This window comes from Calonectris borealis, chromosome 23 (assembly GCF_964195595.1).
Source record: "Calonectris borealis chromosome 23, bCalBor7.hap1.2, whole genome shotgun sequence".
NCBI classification, from domain to species: Eukaryota; Metazoa; Chordata; class Aves; order Procellariiformes; family Procellariidae; genus Calonectris; species Calonectris borealis.
The window spans coordinates 9,830,974-9,853,740 of NC_134334.1; the positions used below are offsets into that span (position 1 = coordinate 9,830,974).

At 42.8% G+C, this 22,767-nt stretch overlaps 1 protein-coding gene and 1 long non-coding RNA gene across 3 annotated transcripts in view; one reads left to right on the forward strand and one right to left on the reverse strand.

The window, feature by feature from the left end:
* LOC142092512 (arylacetamide deacetylase-like 4) overlaps positions 1-22,575 on the reverse strand; it is a 45,562-nt gene extending 22,987 nt beyond the window's left edge. Inside the window, exons 1-2 of the mRNA XM_075172653.1 lie at positions 22,523-22,575; positions 19,966-20,081 (exon numbers count right to left, since the gene is read on the reverse strand). Coding sequence (XP_075028754.1) covers positions 19,966-19,968 — 3 coding nt within the window. The 5' untranslated portion in view covers positions 19,969-20,081; positions 22,523-22,575. The remainder of the gene's footprint in view (positions 1-19,965; positions 20,082-22,522) is intronic.
* Positions 219-21,191, forward strand: LOC142092514 (uncharacterized). Of its 2 annotated transcripts, none has more exons than XR_012677109.1 (3): positions 219-1,072; positions 19,949-20,045; positions 21,063-21,191. It is a non-coding gene; the product is annotated as an uncharacterized LOC142092514 (long non-coding RNA). The 2 variants fall into 2 exon arrangements; XR_012677110.1 differs by lacking the exon at positions 21,063-21,191 and adding an exon at positions 20,221-20,247.
* Positions 22,576-22,767: the final 192 nt, after the last annotated feature.

Below are 22,767 nucleotides of genomic sequence, written 5' to 3' on the forward strand. Positions count from 1 at the left end.
TCACAGAAACAGTAGTGAAATCTCCCCAACACTTTAACTGTCAATCAGGCTTAATGGCCTATAAAATGGCATATAAATGGCGTATAAAAACGCTGCGGCTGTGATAGGCAGAGAGAGCAACAGGGAGAAATGAGTGAGAGCCAGAGCTGAAATACTGTACGGCATAATTCCTGCTCTGTGATCGCAGATACTTCGAGTGAAAAAAACAGGAGAGGGGGCAGAGAGAGGCGGTTATCCACTCAACCTTTGCAACCGGCTCAGGACAGAACGTCTATAGATATTTATAGATACTAAAACAAAAACAACAACCTTACCCTGAATAGAGCCTTTCTTAGAAAGAAGGTCCTGGCAATTCTGTCTTATTTAAGCAATTTCCTGATTCTAAGAAGATAAATGAGCTGCCTGGAAGGCACTGCAGGCTGAAATTTGGAGACGTAGGCTGCTTTCTTTTATTTTTCCAAGTATAAAAACCTTCCATTTGGATACTGAATCTTTTTGTCGGTCTTTGAAGCAGAGGGATGTGTGGTTACTTTTAATTTTACTTTTTTCTCTCTCTCTTTTAATTTAAAAACCCCTGTCTTTCAGTTAAAAAGCAAGGAAACCGTTTTGCCTGCATGTGACAATCCCAGAGGACACCGATCAAGAAACAGGGGTGTGATTTGGTCTTCTGCACTATTTTACTCCTACCCCAATTCTTCTAGGGGCAGAGAAGGATTTTTCCAGTCCAAGAATCTCTTGCCCCCAAATTTTGGAAGGGGGTTGAAGACTTGTCACCCATCTGGGGGTGCATAAAGGGTATTGGTTTTCTTTCCCTGTTACCTTGGTTTTGTGAAGGGTTGGAAGAGAATTTTGCCTTCCTGACTTGCCTGGAACAAGAGGATGATTTGGAAGTGGCTGGGCACTTTGCTGCTTTTCCCCGTGCAGATGGTTTATTTGGTGGTGAAAGCTGCCGTGTGCATGGTGCTGCCGCCCAAGCTCCGAGACTTGTCTGGGGAGAATGCTCATCACCGGAGGGGGCAGAGGCATCGGCCGCCATCTGGCCAGGGAGTTTGCGAAATGAGGAGCCATAAAGGTGAGCATCGGCATGAAGGGGAGGGGGGGAGGAAGCTCCCACCTGCTGCTCTGCTCGGGAGTCCTCCGACTCAGAGACTTAAAAGCCTTTTCCCTCAGCCTCAGGTGGGATTGATGGGATCACTTTGAAAAGGTGAGAGAGGAGAAGGGGCACTAATTTTGCAAAACCCTGGTGTGCTGAGCCGTTACGCTGACTTACATTTCAGAAGTTGCCCACTCCTTCCCTGCAGCCTGTCTCTCCCCATCTCACCTAAGAAAATGTGAAGGTGAGAAAGGGGCCTCCTCGTGAATTCTCCTCTGCTGACAAACAGAGGTTTTTGCTCCAGCCTAGGTTTCCTGAGGCAGGGAGAGGAGAGCTATGTGATTCCCAGGCGTGAAGCTAGTGCTCACTTGCATTTCTGTTTACTAGGCTGCTTCCTGGCAGTCCTGGTTTGCTGGGACTGTGTACAAACAGAGAGGGGGGCAGCTGGCTGCCGGCTCCAGCCTTTCAGGCTGAGCACATCTTTAGCTCTCCTTAGGCACAGCCAGGCTGCCGCTGCCACGCGTGTCACCCCAGAGGAGAGGGGCTTGACTCGGAAGGGGCAAATGGTGTGTGCAGGAGGGCTCTGGCTCTCGTCCTAATAGTGCATTCTCTCGGGAAAGTGGGGAGAAGAGTTCAGTTTCACCCCAATGGTTTTCCATTTGCAAAATTCATTTCTTGTGCTTTCTGAAGTCCCTTGTATTTTGCTTTTTGCCAGCCCAGAGCTGTTCAAAGGTAAGATGAATGGGACCCCAGCAAGGAAGAAAAGCACATGAGTAGGAGCTGTGAGACTGCATGCTTCCTTTAGGAAAGAGGGAGAGAGGCTGAGATTGGTCTGTCTGCACAATAGCCTAGAAATGCCAGTGTAGCTGGTGTGTCCATTCTCTAGCTCAGGAACTGGTGGTTTACCTTGAAACTTTGTGTTTTCGTAAGTACAGATGTCTCATATGTGTGAATCAATCAGGAATACAAAAACCACACACACCCTGAAATGGCTTGAGATTTAAAGTTCCATCTCCCCCTTTATGGGGAATGAAAGGGAGGAATTGTGAAATGGGACAGCTCACTTCTCTGCATGAGAGAGGATGAATGAGAATAAACAGAGAATAAAGAAGAAGAAAAATACAGAATGATAGGATATTTAAAGAAAAATTTGCATTTAGCTTGGGATAGTGTTTTATCACTTCCTTACACATGAACTACAGTTTTCTAAGTGTGGTATAGAGCTATTCTGGCATACAACTTTGAGGTGTAAAATATGTCACCCTTGAACTTTGATGTTTGGATATGCTTGTGTTTAAACATCATGTTGAGATTTACAGATTCTTGGAGACAGAACAAACAAGTTGACTGACCTTTGGACCCAAGCAATTTGCTGAAAGTGTATTTATCATAGAATCATAGAATCATACAGGTTGGAAAAGACCTCTAAGATCATCGAGTCCAACCGTCAACCCAACACCACCATACCCACTACACCATGTCCCTAAGGGCCTCATCTACACGTCTTTTAAATACCTCCAGGGATGGTGACTCCACCACTTCTCTGGGCAGCCTGTTCCAAGGCCTGACCACTCTTTCAGTAAAGAAATTTCTCCTAATGTCCAGCCTAAACCTCCCTTGGTGCAACTTGAGGCCATTTCCTCTCGTCCTATTGCAAGTTACTTGGCAGAAGAGACCAACACCCACCTCACTACAACCTCCTTTCAGGTAGTTGTAGAGCGATGAGGTCTCCCCTCATCTCCTCTTCTCCAGGCTGAACACCCCCAGTTCCCCCAGCCGCTCCCCATCAGACTTGTGCTCCAGGCCCTTCACCAGCTTCGTTGCCCTCCTCTGGACACGCTCCAGCACCTCCATGTCCTTCTTGTAGTGAGGGGCCCAAAACTGAACACAGGATTTGAGGTGCGGCCTCACCAGTGCCCAGTACAGGGGCACGATCACCTCCCTGCTCCTGCTGGCCACACTAGTTCTGATACAGGCCAGGATGCCGTTGGCCTTCTTGGCCACCTGGGCACACGGCCGGCTCATGTTCAGCCGGCTGTCAACCAGCACCCCCAGGTCCTTTTCCTCTGGGCAGCTTTCCAGCCACTCTTCCCCAAGCCTGTAGCGTTGCCTGGGGTTGTTGTGGCCCAAGTGCAGGACCTGGCACTTGGCCTTGTTGAACCTCATACATTGGCCTGGGCCCATCGATCCAGCCTGTCCAGGTCCCTCTGCAGAGCCTTCCCACCCCCAGCAGATCAACACTCCCGCCCAGCTTGGTGTCATCTGCAGACTGACTGAGGGAGCACTCGATCCCCTCGTCCAGATCGTTGATAAAGAGATTGAACAGGACCGGCCCCAGTACTGAGCCCTGGGGAACACCACTCATATTTATATTATCTGTTACTTATATTTATATTATCTGTTAGAACACCATGCTTCATTATTTATTTATTTAGTCCGGCTGGTTGCTATGCTAAGCTCTGGTATTAAAGTACCACATTACTTCTACAGCTAATTCAAGAGCTGCTTAGCTGCAGTTCAGCTAGAAGCTGAACAATGTCAGTCAGTCCTAACGAACCAGGTGACATGGGCCAAAAGGAGAGGGAGCTATTTAAGATAGAGAGCTGAGGATGAAATTACTGTAAACAGATATAGACTGTAGTTCATTTGTATGTTTTACCTATAAAATCTCTATGTATCTTAGAAGGAAAGAATAAATGAGAATAATTGTTGGGAACCTTTGTACTTGTCTCATATTATGTTGTGATATGCTGTGTTGTTGCTAGTTATTGTTTAGAACTTTGGGGGTTTTTGCCTTACAGGTTTTTTTAATGTCTGTCATCAAGGTGTTTCAGTTTTTGCTTTTACTGCATTTGAATTAGATTCTCCTTTCAGTTATATCATGGCTATCCAGTAAGTCAAATATGGGACTCAGCAAGTTTTGATCCTCTCTGGTAGTGGTGCTGTCTTTCTGCCTTTGGTAGTGGCACATTTTCCGTGCAACACTGAATTAGGTTTGTCCTTTTCTTCCTTAACGTCTTTAATGACAATTTTACCTAGATGTGGTAATTTCCATTCCCTTTGCTCTGAGATTTCATTTCTTTCCTGCCTTTTGTGCTCACCCCTAACTTTCTAAATTTAACGCAGTCTCCATGTAGAATGCAAGACCTCTGTTTGGCACTACTCTTTGATTTTATGTTTTGTCTTAGACAATCAAAAAGAAACAAAAAAGACTTGAAGTGGCTAGCAAGTCGTATTTCAATAAGGCTTGTGAAAATTATCTATTCTATTTTTCTGTTGTCTTCTTACGCAGTGAACTGTTTTACAATTATATGCAAAGCTTGAATTATTGATCATAATTAATAATTTATAACGATTCTGATTATCAGATGGTGTAGTCACAATATTCCAAGTTTAGAAAAACACTTCCACCAAAGGTGTGAAATTCTGAGGCCAAGCACAATGTTATATAGAGGTGAACGGAAACAGTAACATACAGATTGAGATTCTAATAGTGGGTGTGCAGTATATCCTGAAAAAGTCATGACAGCGCTCGCGCACAAAGACATACTGGCGGACATTTGGAGATAAGCGGCGATATATAACCATATTTTTGAGACTAGGATCTTCTGAAAGGTAGGTCAGTTGAGACTGTTAGCATATAAAATTTCCTCTGATAATCAGACTGCATTATTATGTAAGATTTCATCTTATACTCTATCTTTATTTTCAGAGGCTGGTTTTGTTAATCACAAATGAGATGTATCTGAGCAGTTTTCAGCTAAGATGACAACTGTTGTATCTCACTAAGATTACGAATTGTCACATCTGCAACTTTTTTACTGTAAAATTTGATGTTGCATTTAAAGCTATGAAGATGGCAAGAAATAAATCAAGAAAGGGCTTATGCAAATGGAAATACAGTGTCTTCTGCTTGATAGAAGAGCATGGAGTCTGAAATTCTCAATCCAACAGAATGGAAGTCTCTTGGGCATGATCATGTAAATCCATCCTGATTCCCATTCTCTACCGCCATTCTTTTAAGTCCATTGCTCTGCCATTGGTGCCTCAAATATGGCTTGGACAGATAAATGTCTAGGAGACATTTCCTTCTAAGGTGATGTTTCGTTTCTCATGGTTGTTCATTGGCCTCTGATGAAATGGCCAGTAAGGGGCAAAGTGATGTCAGTTGTATTTTCAGTTATAGAAGTGTGTATCTTCTAGTTTTTTCAGTTAAGACTACCAGCGATTTTTAGGCAAAGAGAGACTTTAATCATTAGATCATCCCTGTTCAGGTGTGTACTAAGAGGTCAAAGGATCCACACTCTGTTTTTACTTTCAGGTAGAAGTTTTCAAAAACTACGTGGTTGTGGGAGGCATTGTTTTTTAAATGCTTCCTGTAGCACTTCTGAAAAAAAACAAAAGCATGTAAATTTGCTGTATGCAGAGAAAGAGTGGTTTACAGATGATATGGGACATGTTAGTGTTGTTATGATGGATGAATAGCATTGAATTTTCTCTGGAAGTACTCAAGTATTGTAATTCAACTTTCATGCTGTTCCCCAGAGATACGTCCAGATTCAGAAGTGCTGGCTGGGGGGTTACTTTGCTGCTGCTGGATTGCTGGAGAAACGTACTTTTTTGCTTTTCAGTTCCAGTTGCTTGCAAAATTCATAATTTTCCCTATTGTTGGCTTTAACTCTTGCGAATTTTTACTACACCTTAAAAGTATTTGACCAATAGAGTATCACCTCTGCCTCAGTCTCACACATTGGTAGCTTTGTTAAGGCTCTTAGCTTTTGATATTCTGTGGTTAGCCAAAACGGCAGAGTATATCTGTGTTAATGAAAAGGGAGAAGGAGATATTTTTATGAGTTTATGATTTAATGCCTATGAAATAAAAATCCACTTCCAAAGCCTAATTCTTTTGCAAAGAATACACTGTATAATCGAGTTAATATTGGGAAGACTGGCCCCTTTGAACAGTATTTCTTGTGTGGAAGAACAGCCCTCTACAGATGTGAGTAGTCAGGGGGATGTAGGGGCTGAATGTGTTCATTCACTGGTGGTTAGAGTTGGAAAATGCATCTGGTTTCCTCTAAGCCACTTGCTTTTCCGACAGCATTTTCTATTCTAGTGCCCTTGCCAGAAAGTTGTCAGCCCTGGTTTTTATGATCTCCAGTGATGAAGTTTTGATTCGTATGTCTTTTGTATGTCATTTTTATGTCTTGCTCTTTGTTAGGTTTTCTTTTAGGGCATTTCCTTGATGTCTAAAAATTTTCCTTGTAATTTTAACTCTGTTCACAGATTATTTAATCTGAGGTCTGACTGAACAGGAAAGAGATGCTTGGTTCTTAGGCATTCTGGATTATTAAATGTCACCAAAACCTAATAAAAGTAACTGAAAAAGATATAATTATATGATAGAAACAGATTCCCTAATGCTAGTATGTATTTTAGTATTCAAGGTTATCTGACAATGACTTTGGAAGAGTTTCTTAGGCCTTTCCTGTTGGGAGACTGGGCAAAAGCCATTGATTTTCATTAGTTTCTTTATTTACACTGAGGGCTGTGGGCTCAGAAATCAGCAGTATGGATCTTCAGTAGCATATCTACAAGGGATCTTATACAGCAGTGCTTTTCTGTTATTCCTTTGTGATAATTTCTGTGATCTCAGTTTCTTTCAAAGTATGTATATTTTGTCCTCCTGTTTTGCTTCCCCCGCCTCGCAACTGTGATATGTTTGCCTTTTTGGTAACTGTAGCTATTGATGAATGAACAGAGGGCTTCTAGGGAATCAGGGGTGTTTCAGCATGAGAGATGTCTCCAAAGTACCAAATGGGTTAGGGGCAGTCCTGGCCTTGTGTCAGTGTGTCAGTACTGCAGAGAAAAATTGAACAATTCCTGTTAACCACATTCATCACTGTGCAAGAAATAACCTCGTAAAGACACTGATAGATCTCTCCTTTCACTATTTTGTCCTTTGGACATTCACTTCCTGTACTGCAGGAGACTATGCGACTCAAAGGGTTTGCATGCTTGTGCAGCAGATAAGGTAAGCAGTCTGGAATATCAGGACAGACAGCAGCCCTTACTAGATGGCAAGGAGCTAGTATCACCAACAAAAACAAGAAATGGAAACTTCGCTCTTGCATGGAATGTACGGCTTGATAGCCATGACCTCGCTCTGTCAGCACTGGAGTCTAGACAAGTATGTCTGCAAGTCTGCAAGGTAGTTTTAACAGGATGGCAACGTGATGGGCAGCTGTAGAATGCCACAAACACAACAATAGAGTGATTATTTTGGGATAGTGAACAAAGATCCTGAAGGCACTACTTGAAAACTTTTGCTTATGATCAGAGATTTTTTTGTTGTTATTTTGGTTTGTATTTTGCTTATATCACTCCTGATTTTGTTCAGGCTAGAAACACCCCCCTCCCCCCGAAATCTCAGCTGTTCTTTCTGTCATTACTTTCACAATATTTTCAAAGTCAGATCTTAATGTCTTCATTTAGGAAGATACCTTGTCGTTTGAGTGTGCTGTCTCTTCCAGTTCAGTTACAATTGGGATGGTACTAAGAAGTCAGTGGAGGAAGGAGCACCAAGGAAGGGCTGAGAGCTGTGCAAGCCTGCACTGCTGCTGAAACCTGGAGACGGTTTCCCTCAGTGTTCCACTGAATTCAACAGAACTGAAAACCTCAGAGGAATTGCAGGTGTTTGAGAGCCTTGTATAATTGGAGAGTTTTAGCTGAGTGAGATTTTTAGGCTATAAATTCAGTTTGGGATGAGAGTATCACAGAGAGGTTATGTAAAAAGTGGTGTCAGGTCTTAGAATTTAGCCTTCTATTCCCAGTAATGGAAAATTTGGCAAGTTTTGAAATGAGTTTCTACAATGGCATGCTCCTCCTACATTATCTACACAAACTGCATCTGTAGTTCTATGAATATTTCACTTTGGTCTTTATGAATCACGTTGACATATTACTGTCCAGGTTTGTATGAATTAGTACATACCTTTTAAAAACTTCTTTATAACATCTACTGATGCTATATGATAAAAGATTAACTGCATTGTGACTAGAGCTGTCACACTAATACTATTGATACTAATCTCCTGAAGTGAGGGCGAAATACTGAGACTGATGCTAAAGGTGATTCAGAGCTGTGACCTTTTTTAAGGTGTAGGACAAAAACTATTAGTATCTCACATGGATTTCAGTAAGAGTTCTTAATCTAAAATGTCTTTTAAAATATTGGTCATTCTCAAACTTTCATCTCTGATTTCATTTTCAGAACCTGTAGAATACTCTTACTAAACTCTATTTGAGAGTTAGCTCTTGCCTGAAGAAGAACCTGGCATTAAATTCTTAACGCACGGGAATTTTAATCTGCCACGGAGTTCCATCCAGATGGGCTGTAGTGTTCCAAAACTGAACACATTTCTTTTGTCATGTACAAAGGCGTATAATTTCTGATAATGTGCTGGAGGAGTGGGGAAGGGATGAGGTAGCGTACCTGAAGTAAACTCAGTAAGTCCTTCTGCTTGCTGTCTGTCAGTTTTTAAATCCACTGTGGCTGGGCCAGTCATCAAGAAGACACTTGTATTCTGCAAGTAATAACTGATTTCTGATATGTATCTTGCAATTCACTCTTGAGTTCAGAACATGAATAGACCTGATCTGGCCACCCCAGAGGAGATTAGTTCTGATATAAGGAAAAGAGCTGATTTAAAATTACTTAATTTCAGAGCTGAGAGGAACTGGTTTTCCACAGAATATGATTAATCACCATGTACTTGTTTTTAATAGGCACTATAATCTAACATAATGAAATCATAAAGCCTTTAAAATGATGTTTATAAAAGAAATGGACACAGTTCTGATGTACTTTACCCAATGCAAATGCAGTATGCAAATGTACTGCACAAACAGATGTTGAGTTGGTCTGGTGTGTAATAATTTTAAAAAGGCTCAGTATAAAATTTACATATATATTTTTAGATTCCAGTACTAAGACAATGTTGTCAAGAAAGCATCTGTCCACCTACTGAATGCTTTTTAAACCCTGTGGAGATATCAAAATGACATATAGTCCGTGTATCTAATGGATTTCTCTGTAGTAATTTAGCAATGCAAATAAGTAACTAGCCATTTTGAAAAGGCAATCTGACATGTCTCAAAGTGAAAAAGATAATGTAATCTAAAAGGAAATTTTGCATTTTCTATGTTGTAGATATTTTAGTATAATGAGAATATTTACCCATAGTGCAAATATCAGGTTCTAGGTAATTAATCTCTCTTGTTGTGTGTGTGGTTGAAAAAAAAAACCACATAGGAACTGAACAGTTTCAGGCATATTTTTAATGATGGTTACTTCAATCTTATTTAAATCTAAGCACTTAATCTTACAGTGAACTATGACAGCATGTCATAACTTACCAGTAACCAGAAGTACGTGAAAGAATTGGGGAGTGAATGTTTTTCCGTGTCATGCAAAATAATATATTAATTTGGAACTTTTGGTAAACTAGGAGAGAATAGATTTTATTGAGTCACTTTATGGTCTCTAGAAAGGCTTTCCTTCTATAAAGATTGTATACTGACAGCCACTTTATTTAATGGCTTCCTGTTAGCAGCTCCCCTCCTTGTTGACTGAATTTAAGGATGGGCAGAAGAACCCTTGTTTCAAGTCCCCGGCTTAGATGGCATTAAGCCTGTTATGTGTGCTAGTGCCAAGGCCAGTAGTTTGAATAACATGCTGAATAAGTGTCTCTGGTTGGCAAGCATGGCCAGAATTTATCAGATATTGGATCTGTTGATGTCTGTGAAGCAGCATTCTGGCTGGAGCTATTTTAGCTTATAATTTAGAACATACCTATCTTTTGTTACTAAGTATGTTGTAAAGAGAATAAATAATGTTAACAAGAAGTGGAACTTGCAGAGTAAGAGGTTTGTCATTTCACATCAGGATACAGTGATGTCATGTGAAAATACTGTCCCAGTGAGACCATGCTGTGTTGGCACACCAAAATCCAGCACTTTTTAAAACGCTTAAGGACTGGCATCAAGACAGTTAAATGAGGCTTCCCACAAAATAGAAGGACTGCGTCAATGCTGTAAGAAATCTTGAGGTAAGTTTTAAAGATGAGGTTATATATTAATGTTGTTGTAGTGCCTCAGAAACCCACTCATGCACCAGGAATAATTTAGCATAAAGTTACCTAATGTGCTGTATAAGGACAACAGAAAAAGACATGCCTACCTCAGGGTTTACAATGTAGATATAAAACAAAAGGCAACAGCTGAATACAAACACAGAAGTCTGTACTAATGGGGATTGTAAAGCAAGTGATTTCAGCACCACTCACTTAGCCATTTTTAAGGTTTTGGAAAGGCAGCACAGCAATGGAGGTTTTAAGGTGGGATTTGAAGAGCAACAATAAAGAGAGGAATGTTTACAGAGGTGCAGACAGTGTGGTAGAAAACACAACGGTTGTTTGAAAAATTAATGCTGGGAGGTGAAGGCTGCAATAGGAGCTCTGATGCCAAATGAAAGGTGATCAGTAACATGGGGATAGCGGCCTTGAAAGTTAATACAGAAGCTTAGGTCTGGAAAGCTTGAAGAGGAGGCAGTGAGATTCAAAATGGGTGTTGACCTGGTCAAAGCAGTAGACTAGGTATATGATCTTGAGCAGGGGGGTTGGACCAGATGACGTTCAGAGGTCCCGTCCAGCCTCAACCACTCTGTGATTCTCTGATCTTAGTCTTATTTGTACCAAAGAAAGGAAAAAGGCTGCTTTTCTGAATTTGGCTGACAAGATGGCTTTGGTCTTTGATGTTTCACCTTACTTATCTGAAGTGGTTCATCCCTTCTTTATTTGCATGGTTTCATCACCTACAGTGACTTGTAAATGTGCTGCTGTGTATTTCTGTTGCAATTATGTCATGAGTCTAGCACTGGCTAGGAAAAAGTTGTCTCAGATTTGTAGAACTATATCCATCTGAAGAACTGGTATATATAGGTAGTTTTTACTGCATTATAAAACGAATTAAAATGCTGTTGAGCAAATGTCTAATTAGTCTGGCACAGCAATTTGCTTTAAGAGTGACCATAAGCCCTCCATACATTTCTAAGCATTCTAACTAAAAAGTTTAGAAGGAATCAAAGTGGGTTTTTTTAATTATTTTTCTTTTTACCCTGCTGTGGAAACCTGTCTTGATAGAGTGATACTATGCAGTGGACACTAAAAATATGAAGGAGGAACTTAGAAAACTCTGAATAGACTCTGAATTACATTCCTCAAACAGATCAGCAACATTCAAAGAGAACATACACAAAGTTAGTACATCAAGAACTAGCTGATTTTACATCATACTACCACAGCCAAGACCAGGAACTTAGCCTTACAGTAACCTGAGAGGTATGAAACTATTATGACAATTCTTCCAAGAAAAGAACTAGGACAAATAGACGATGATGATGAACTCCACAGAAATAGCCAGTTAATTCTACAGGAACTATGAGCAGAAGAAAAAAAGACAACAGTTCTCTACTGTTCTCTACTCAGACAACTAGGCCTACGTTAAGAAATCAGGAGTTATCACTCGAAAAAAGCATGATATTTTCAGTAATTATAATTGTTTTTTCGTTCTGTCTGCCCTTTGAATCACTGGGTACACCCAAGTTACATTTTCAAGATTTTCTTCATATCAGAGGAGTGGACAAACTTGTACCACTTAAACTGAAAGCAGAAATTGTTAGATAGTCTTTTAACTCTGGGTGCTGGACCTTAAGAAAAACCTCAAATATACTAGACTTAAATTAATGGGAGTGGAAGATGTTATTGTCAAGACACTGTGCAGTTCATCTTTCTGTGCCCTTAAAAAGAATGGATCAACAGTAACAGTGGAAAATCAGATATTTTCTACATGAAGATTAAATTAGTGTTTGTCTTAGATCTGTCATTTTAATCTCCTTGCTAGTAGTAAACAGAGACACCTGGTCTGTGGGATCAGTACATTTGCTGGGCGAGACTTGGCTGTGGTAGTTTGGAGAGGGAATGGGAAATCCTAACATCATAGAATCATAGAATCACAGAATCATAGAATCATACAGGTTGGAAAAGACCTCTAAGATCATCGTGTCCAACCGTCAACCCAACACCACCATACCCACTACACCATGTCCCTAAGCGCCTCATCTACACGTCTTTTAAATACTTCCAGGGATGGTGACTCCACCACTTCCTGGGCAGCCTGTTCCAAGGCCTGACCACTCTTTCAGTAAAGAAATTTCTCCTAATGTCCAACCTAAACCTCCCTTGGTGCAACTTGAGGCCATTTCCTCTCGTCCTATCGCAAGTTACTTGGCAGAAGAGACCAACACCCACCTCACTACAACCTCCTTTCAGGTGGTTGTAGAGCACGATGAGGTCTCCCCTCAGCCTCCTCTTCTCCAGGCTAAACAGTCCCAGTTCCCTCAGCTGCTCCCCATCAGACTTGTGCTCCAGGCCCTTCACCAGCTTCGTTGCCCTCCTCTGGACACGCTCCAGCACCTCCATGTCCTTCTTGTAGTGAGGGACCCAAAACTGAACACAGGATTCGAGGTGCGGCCTCACCAGTGCCCAGTACAGGGGCACGATCACCTCCCTGCTCCTGCTGGCCACACTAGTTCTGATACAGGCCAGGATGCCGTTGGCCTTCTTGGCCACCTGGGCACACGGCCGGCTCATGTTCAGCCGGCTGTCGACCAGCACCCCCAGGTCCTTTTCCTCTGGGCAGCTTTCCAGCCACTCTTCCCCAAGCCTGTAGCGTTGCCTGGGGTTGTTGTGGCCCAAGTGCAGGACCCGGCACTTGGCCTTGTTGAACCTCATACAGTTGGCCTCGGCCCATCGATCCAGCCTGTCCAGGTCCCTCTGCAGACCCTTCCCACCCTCCAGCAGATCAACACTCCCGCCCAGCTTGGTGTCATCTGCAGACTGACTGAGGGAGCACTCGATCCCCTCGTCCAGATCGTTGATAAAGAGATTGAACAGGACCGGCCCCAGTACTGAGCCCTGGGGAACACCGCTTGTGACCGGCCGCCAACCGGATTTAACTCCGTTGACCACAACTCTCTGGGCTCGGCCATCCAGCCAGTTTTTTACCCAGCGAAGAGTGTACCTGTCTAGGTCGTGAGCCGCCAGCTTCTCTAGGAGAATGCTGTGGGAGACAGTGTCAAAGGCTTTACTGAAGTCCAGGTAGACCACATCCACAGCCTTTCCCTCATCCACCAGGCGGGTCACCTGGTCATAGAAGGAGATCAGGTTGGTCAAGCAGGACCTGCCTTCCATGAACCCGTGCTGGCTGGGCCTGATCCCCTGGTTGTCCTGGACATGGCTTGTGAGCGCCCTCAAAATCAATCGCTCCATGATCTTCCCTGGCACCGAGGTCAGGCTGACCGGCCTGTAGTTCCCTGGATCCTCCCTCCGGCCCTTCTTATAGATTGGCGTCACATTGGCAAGCCTCCAGTCGTCCGGGACTTCCCCAGTTAACCAGGGCTGCTGGTAAATGATGGAGAGCGGCTCGGCAAGCTCCTCCGCCAGCTCCCTCAGTACCCTCGGGTGGATCCCATCTGGCCCCATAGACTTGTGAACGTCCAGGTGGCGTAGCAGGTCATTACTTCATCCTCTTGAATTATGGGGGGTTTATCCTGCTCGTCGTCCACTTTCAGCAGCCTGGTTTGACTACAAACTCAAATTCCCTGTGCCCTACCCCCAAAAAAAACCCTTACCAGTGAGGACAAAACTCAGCTTACTGCCTTGAAGAGAAGAGGTCATGCTTCCAAGTAGAATATTAAAGACATCCAACTGGTACAAATACTTCTTTTCCAAAGTGGTAGTAGAACGGGGCTGGCTCTGACCACAGTGAGCTGTCAGAAATGATATAAGAACATTTCCAAGACTCTTGGGAAACATGGGAGTCCTGTCTCACTGAACTGAGCTGTTTGATTTTGGGTTTTGAGATAATGTGTAATGTTGTAGAGTGTTCTTTATGTTGCCTGTTATTTGATTTTAATCCAGGCCCCTTAAAGACTATTGTCTATTTTGTGTTTATATTTGAATGTGTGCTTTATGGAAGTAAGAGGTTTGCCTCTTTAAAAGCAAAATGTTTAGCCATCAAAGGGCATTTTCAGGGTTTTGTTTCCCTAGATGATGATGTGCAACTGTTGCAGATTGCTCTATGACACCTTCTATGCTGTAAGGATGTGTGTGTATGTATGCACACGTGTGTGTCTAAGTGTGTGTGTGTAGTGATCTGGCACCTTGCATCTCCTTTACAGCCCAGAGTTCATCAGTGGTCAGCCAGCTCCTAATGACACCATTACACTTGTTTACTGCTCACACAGAGGAAGTGCTATGCTGATGGGTTTGAGCACTGTCATTATCTTATTTTAGTCCAGCATTTTTGCAAAATCAGAAATTTAGAAAAGCATCTTACTTCTATAAAGTGATTTTAGTTTCTCTTCCTGACTGAATTAAAAGGGAAAACAAAAGATAGAAAATTCTTAACCATTGAAATTATATTACAAGAACAGCATTTCATGTTGTCATAGAAATTGTTAGTGCAACTAAATAATCAGAATGTTGGTTATAGATTGAAAAAAAGATCCATCTCAAAGGGAGTCAGTATAATTGGGATGTGTTTACAAACTGGATTCCTCAGACATTTTGTAGGGAACAGAAAGGTTATACCCAAGACATGGCAAAATACTGACCCACCAAGTGGAAAAGAAACTTTGCAACATAGGAACCTAATCCTGGTACTACTGAAATCAGTGGGAATTTCTCTTCTATCAATTCCAACAGGAGGAGACTCAAGCCCTTACAATTCCCAAATCTTATCCTCCAAATTCAAAATTGCTTCAGGGCAAAACTCAAAGATTAATTTGATCTATTTGCAAATAAAGAACGTCTTTAAAAAAATAAGTTGCCTCAACCCATTCTTGCCCTCGCATGAAATACAAGGGACAGGTCACCCCTCCGCCCCAGAGGAGCTGCACTTGCTAGCTCATTCTCGTACTTCTAACAGAAGAGAAACAACATCAAATCATACTACTGCATGGGAACTCTACATGAAGCAAAATCTCTTACAGCTTGTAATCCACATGCTGTTCTTGTGGCCAAATAGTGGTAATGGAATTCCGAAGGCCTGCTTCCAGAAACACAGCTGTGCATTTCCAAAAAAACCCCACATTCATCAACAAGGCAGTTCATTATGATGTAGTGGACACAGTTTGTTACAGTACCTATTAGTTTATACTGTTCGTTTAAGATTTGTGGCTCAAAAGTTAGGGAACTAGCAGGTGTTGTGTTTGTAGGTATGTAGATAAATTGTGTATCTTGGAAGCATTGTTAGACTCCAGTGAGCAATAACCACGGAAACGGAACAACCGTATAAGGAAAGAAAGGAACAGTGAAGAGACATGAGGTTCTTTGGTTGAAATGATGTAGATGGGTTAGGAATGCTTCATGAATAGACAGGCGGACATTCAGTAGATAAATGAGCCTTGAACTTTGTACTCTATGTAAATTGATAGAGAAGCTAACCTTGTAGAGTAGATAGGGAAGGTAGACTGGACTAATCTAGTTTGTTACAAGTGAAAATTATGTAAACCAAGCCAAGGGATCAACAGAGCACGCGTAAAGACTGAGTTCAACTAAAGCACACTGTGAGGAAGACTATCAACGACCACCAGAGGACCCCCAAAGACTCTAATGCGCATGTGTCTAGGAGGATGTAATATTATAATTAGTTCTCGGAAAGTTAATGAATATGTATGAGAGAAAATTAGAATATGTATAAGGATTATTAATATAAGCAGAAAAAATTATTAGACCCGGTGTGCTTGATTTGTGGCAAGTCCACTGAGCGCCCAGGCCTGAATAAAACAATCTCTCTCCTGAGCGTGTGGAATTTGTTACTTGCACGCCGGGCACGAATCCGCTTTTCGGACAACAGTTGATAGCAGCTTCAATCTAGACCAGTTTATATAAATTAGTGGCTTTGTCTGATTTTGTGGTGGTCAAAAGCATAACTCTTATTCACTTGTGTTATGGTGAAAATCAGGATTTAAACCTGCAGTCAGGTTTGGGGCTTTCGGCAAGTAGCCAGTGCAGGCTTCTGTTAGAAAGTCTTGCATTAGTACAACAGCAGCTAAACCCTTCCTTTTGACTCCCCTTTGACCTCAGGGCATGTCTCATTAGTAGATAAAGTCCAGAGTTAAAGGAGTCCTCTGGGAGTGGAAGATGCAGGGTCTACTGAGCCTGCCACTCTAGCTGAAATGATTTTCCCAAAGCCAGATAAGGAGTTCTGTGACTTGCCAGAGGGGAGAAGATCTAGAGATAAGGTTTGTTTTGCAAAAAATCTGCTCATGAATAAATCCTGAGAAAATCTGCACTAAGCTATGATGTCACAGCCTTTACCTATTTTAAAGTTAATTAAGAGGAGGGCATGTTAAGTTCCTCTGTCATCATAAATCTTTCATATGTCCAATGGTAGGAAGACCTCTACTCTGCTGCTGCCTGGGCTCTCATCGCCTCTGGCCAGCAGCCTGGAGCATACGGGATTGCTTTAACATTCCCCCTGCCTCCCTGACTGCCACCCCTGGGGTCACCCAGAGGTAACCACGGGGCAGGAAGCCTCCAGGAGCGGGCCTGCCACAGCGGGGATTAACCGCCTCGCTGGGCTGTTGCCCTCGACAATTTTCTGGTCAGTAACTTCTGAAAGGAGAGCGTGTCTAGTGCCGTAGGGAGGGGCAGGCAGGAGAGGATGACGAGAGATGAAGGGGGAGAAGAAATAGTGGCTGGATTCTTTCAAGGATGGAAAACTGTCTGTCCAAGAACTTCTCCAAAACGCAAATTAAATATTCCTCTATCCACCATTAAATTACCGTGAATGGGTGGCTGTGCAACATCCTGACAGGCTGTGTAACAAGGAACACCATGTGTCTTTTCTCCTTTACTGCTCTGCATTTTCCTCTGTCCCAGACAGGAACTTCTGCGTCTGTAAGAGTCATTCTCTCCAGGACTTAGCCTCCAGTTGGGACATACTTACTGCAAATTTAGAATTAAAATTAAAAGGAAAGGGGACACAGACCAGACTCTGAGACCCATGTCTACATTTTGAAAATTGTGCTTCCTAGTAAAATGACCATTTCCTAAACTGCAGATCTAGACTCCTTACAAATGCAGAGCCCTCAAATCCTAACTAGGGCAGGATAAAGCTAAATGATGCCTTTCTTGATGTTGACTGAGCAAAGAATAAAATGAGAGTTCCTTACATGCTTGCTTGCATATAAAGGGAAGTGAAGTGCCAACTGCGCAGCTTTAGGCTAACTGGAGCTCATGGGGCATCAGCGAAACACAGGCCCAGGCCCACAATCATTCATTAGTTCAACAGTGAGCAAAAGTTTTTGTTCAGGGGCATTGAGAACATCCATGATTATCCCTGACTCTTACGCTGTCTAGTTGAATGGTTTAGTGAGAATGTTACAAATAACACAACCTTACGAGTGCCAAACAGCAAATTGTCAAATTGCAGATTCTGCAGAAGGAGGTGAAGTCAGGAGAGCAGAAGACTGATGTGTAGGTTTGTAGAAAACTCAGGAGGGAATAGTAGACTAAGGACCTAGGAAAACATTGATGAAACTGCTGCAAGAAGAGAGAAGTATTGCCTACACAGAAACACTAAGCCAAAGGCCTCTGTAAAGATAAGAGTTCAGGAGCAACAGAAGCCTCAACTGTGAGGTTTAATACCTCTTGTCTCTCTGTAAGATCTGATATCCTAGGAGGCCAGAGGGAAGCCCGTGTCAATTTAATTTGGCCAGATGTAAGAGAGAAATTGAAAGTCTCACATGATCTTGTAGGAGCAGTCAAGCTTGAATTTGGACCAAAAACATGTTGTACTGAGTTTTGAGTTTTATCCATCTGTAAAAAGTAGCAGAAATGATGGCAGGAAACCTCACTTCCCACTGTGTCATTAGGGAACTTTCACCTCTCACAAAAGAATGGTCTTTTATTTACTGCTTTTCTCTTACGCAGGCTGAAGCCTTCACCTGAGTGTGAACAGTATCCAAGGACACAAAAACTTCCCATAGAAAAAAAATCAGTACTGAAGTTAATGCTGTCAGCAGCATAATCAGCAAATTCTGTCTTCCCCAGATGGCCCAGATTTTAATGGGGTCACCTTGCAAGACTTGCCTGTAGGATATTAAGGGTCCCAACGTAACTGTTGGAGCATAAAAAATGTTATGTCCAAGAGTTGCATCACAGACAGATGTTCCTTTGACAGGTCGTCCTTTGCTTAACTATTCTTCCATGCATATTTCCTGACATTCAATGCATCTGTGGCCACTCTTGGGAATAGGAGACTGTACAAATGTTTGAAACAGATTAAAGTGAAGAGTGAGTGATCTACTTTTTATTTTGCAATAGCAGTGTGAAACCCTAGAGTGCTAGGTATGTGAGGTCAGTTTCTTGCCTTACTCCCCTTGTCTGACACCTTATTTCCCTCCTCTTCCTCTCCTACCTTCCATCACTCTTCAACTTGTCAGTTCATTTTTTAGTGTCTGCATTTGACTGATCCAATCCTGCTAAGAGGATGACGTTCACACTGATGCAAACTCTGTGGGCATCAAACTTGATGCTTACGGTTGACATTTCAGTGTTTTTTTCTCCTCTTTCCACAGAGATGTAGGTTGTGAAAGAGAGAGTGTGTATGCTTATAGTTGAACACTATTTTGTAAATATTTCCTGAAAGCTTGTGAAATTTCTCACAAGTCTGCAGAGTAGGCCTAAGAAATATCACCCAGTCTAACTCCGAGTTCAGAAGCGAGTAAATAGCCATCAGCTTCACAAGCTTTGTGTAGATGCCAAAGCCTGATGGCCATGTGCTGAGACTTTTGAAGATAGGCCAATACACAAGCCACATTTTTAGCCATATGCTTTCTTACAGTTTTTAAGTCTGGTCACAGCTTTTTCCTTGAAAATTACTTCCCCTGAGGTAAGATTTCCCATGAAATGGCTCTGGCATATTTATACATGCTCTGAAGTTTCTAGTTAACCGACTCGTTAGACCTGTGGTGATTTTGAGAATGTAAGTTTATGTTCATAGATGTGCCAATGAGTTATAAATGGGATTAATTGTAAATTTAACTCATTTAAGAAATGGTTGAGGACCCAGGTCCTAGCCTTGCCTAGTCGCAATGGAAGAGCTCTTTGACCCTGCCAGAGATTAGTTTTAGTACCTGTTATGAGATAAGCTTAACTAGTCCTTAAAAATAAGTATGTTAAAGCTCTCTGCAAGCGATTTGTTGTGGGGAGGGAATACCACAGGTCCTGAATTTTTATGTTTATTTTGCTGTTACTAAGTTAATTGAGTGATATAATGTAGACTTTGTTTTTCCTGTTCTTTCAACTGTTGGAAAACTCAAAGATTACTAAATCTTTAAGTATGCTTTTTTTTAACCATTAAAAAATCAATATACCAGTCAGATTCATACTCAATACACAGTGGTATGGGAAGCAACTGTAATCCTGGATCACAGGTGATAAGGCCACTGCTTGGAAATAGCACCGTTCTGAGAGTAACAAAGCTGTTTCCATTTTCAAAGCCCATTTTCCCAGTCCCCTGATCAGAGTAAACCTGCGTTTGACTACGTGAATGTCCTCATTTATTTTTTAGTACTAAATAGTAATTTTGCATTATCAATCTCACAATTGCAATTGTGAGCAGTAGCAACTTTTCCTTCTTTCTCTTTTGGATCTTGCTGTTTGACTCACAGAACAGTCAGCTGATTTCAGTAACATACTCCATTCAGTAATTTATTTTTTGCAGAATGACAAGTGACTCACCATTCACAACATGATGAATGCTGAGAAGGCTTAGCTTGAAGCGCAAAAAGGATAGACTGATTCATATATAGATGTCGCAGGTAATGGAGAGATGAAATTATATTCCTTCCAGTACCCTTAAAAGAAATAGAAAATAAGGTTATATACTAGGAAAAAAAAAATTTTGGTTAAATCTGTTTAGCTGTAGATTAATATTTGAAAGACAGTGGTGGAAGCACCATCTTATACTTGAGACTAGTATTTTTGTCTCACTAGGAGAAATCATACTGGATAAAGCCCCACAATGAAAGTTAATGAACCTCATAACTTTTTAAGTTATTTCTATTTCTATCCTCCATGACGGTGTAGAAATACAGATAGGGTTACACTGGTTATATCTTCATTATATATCAAATCCATGCTATGTGATATTCAGAATTGTACTTTGTACAAGAAGTATTGTATCATTTTCACTGTGTTAAATGGGAGTGGCAAGTGAAATGTTGGATATATTAGTTGCAAAATAAATTCGTGCTTGAAATTTCTCACTTTAAATGTCTGTATTAGGATGAACCTCTTGTTTGAAATGCACCTAGGACACCAGCCTGCAAACAGCATTGCAAATAGTTACATATGATATGCTGAAAAAATATGTTTTACTGCAGAGCAGATACTATCTCCAAATGTAGAACAAGAAGTAGATAACATAGCAGATATACAGGAAGGTCCATGATCTTAGAATAAATTTATCTTTCTCTGTGTGTGTATAGCAAAAGCAGGGACAGATTTGAAATTTCATGATACAGAAAATTTGCCAAGCGTTTCATATATTTATCATGTTAGGCTAAAGATCTCATTTTTTGTGTTAGCTACCGTGTTGCTTGTAAAGAACCTGTAAATAGAGTATCAGCAGGGGGATACAGCTACCACCATGATACTCAAGTCCCATCCTGATGTAATAGAAAATCATTGTTAGTCTTAAATGAAACAATGCAACAGGGCTGGCAATGAAAACACATCAAAGATGTTCATCAAATTGTTGAAGTTAGAAGCATGTTTTAATTATTTTAGATTTGAAGCAGAAGCAGTTTGACTCTAACAAAAGTTTCTTGCAGCAGATCATCCTGTGAGGTCGAACTGAGAAATGCTTGAAGGAGACCACCAAGGAAATCAGGATGATGGGGACAGAATGCCATTATTTCATTTGTGATTCACGAAATCGAGAGGAGGTCGAAAGCAAGCCAAAGTTGTGCTGGAAAAGGTTAGTGTCTGTGGAAAGAGTTTGTGGTCAGAATTTAGTAACGACTTATTTTTGATGAGGAAAAAAATATATTAGCAAATTGGGAAGAAAGAAGAGTGACCATCCAGATTGTGTCTGGCTACCTGTTTTAAGTGATCAAGAAGGATTACAAGGCCTATAGGCAAGAACGTCAAAAGCCCCTGTACTCGGCACTGGTGAGGCCGCACCTCGAATCCTGTGTTCAGTTTTGGGCCCCTCACCACAAGAAGGACATGGAGGTGCTGGAGCGTGTCCAGAGGAGGGCAACAAAGCTGGTGAAGGGCCTGGAGCACAAGTCTGATGGGGAGCAGCTGAGGGAACTGGGACTGTTTAGTCTGGAGAAGAGGAGGCTGAGGGGAGCCCTCATCGCGCTCTACAACTCCCTGAAAGGAGGTTGTAGCGAGGTGGGGGTTGGTCTCTTCTGCCAAGTAACTAGCGATAGGATGAGAGGAAATGGCCTCAAGTTGCACCAAGGGAGGTTTAGGCTGGACATTAGGAGAAATTTCTTTACTGAAAGAGTGGTCAGGCCTTGGAACAGGCTGCCCAGGAAGTGGTGGAGTCCCCATCCCTGGAGGTATTTAAAAGACGTGTAGATGAGGCGCTTAGGGACACGGTGTAGTGGGTATGGTGGTGTTGGGTTGACGGTTGGACTCAATGATCTTAGAGGTCTTTTCCAACCTGTATGATTCTATGATTCAGTGATGATGCACTGCTCAGATCACAACATATAAACACCCTGGGACAGTTCTGGGTAAGACAAGCTCTTGTGTCACGTGTTCAGAATTGGGAATGAAAGTGATGGATTACAGCCAGTAAACAAACACTTGGCTGCTATTAGATCTTTCTAAATGATGCTTGGTGAAATCAGTCTGACATGAAAAGGAGAGAGAAAAAACAATGTGAGGGACAAAGGCCAGAGGCGCCGCAGGAGTCCCCCTGCCGCCGCTGCCCGCCCCGCGCCGGGAGCGGCAGAGGCTGCCCGGGCCCCAGCGAGGAGCAGCTGAGAGCCGGATGGGGCGGCGCCCGCTCCCCCCGGCCGGACACGGGCTCGGCCCCAAAATCCCCGACGAACCCCAGGACAGCGCTGGGTCCGCGGCCGCTTCTGCCCCCACCAGCCCCAGAAGAACGGGGCCCGGACCCGCCCGCGGAGCCCACATCCGAGACCCGCGGAGCCCACATCCGAGACCCGCGGAGCCCACATCCGAGACCCGCCGCACCCGCAGCCGCAGCCCCATAACACCCCGCAGCCCCACACCCGCCCCGGCGCAGCTCCCACAACCGGAGCGGAACGAAACCCACCGCCCGCACCAGCCGCCGCTGCCGCTCTTCAGCGCCCGCGCAGGCGCCCCGCCCCGACGCGGCCCCGCCCCTATGTGAGCACCGCCCGGGCCGGCGCAGCCGCGTTCTCCCTGGCCCCCCGGTCCCGGGGTTCTCCTGCCGGGCGGCTCGGGGCCGTTCTCGTCCTTTTTCGCTCTGACATCTCGAGCCGGCCCCACTACTCCGGGCTGCTGGTGGTGCCCGCTCTGCTGCTTGGTGCCGGGCCC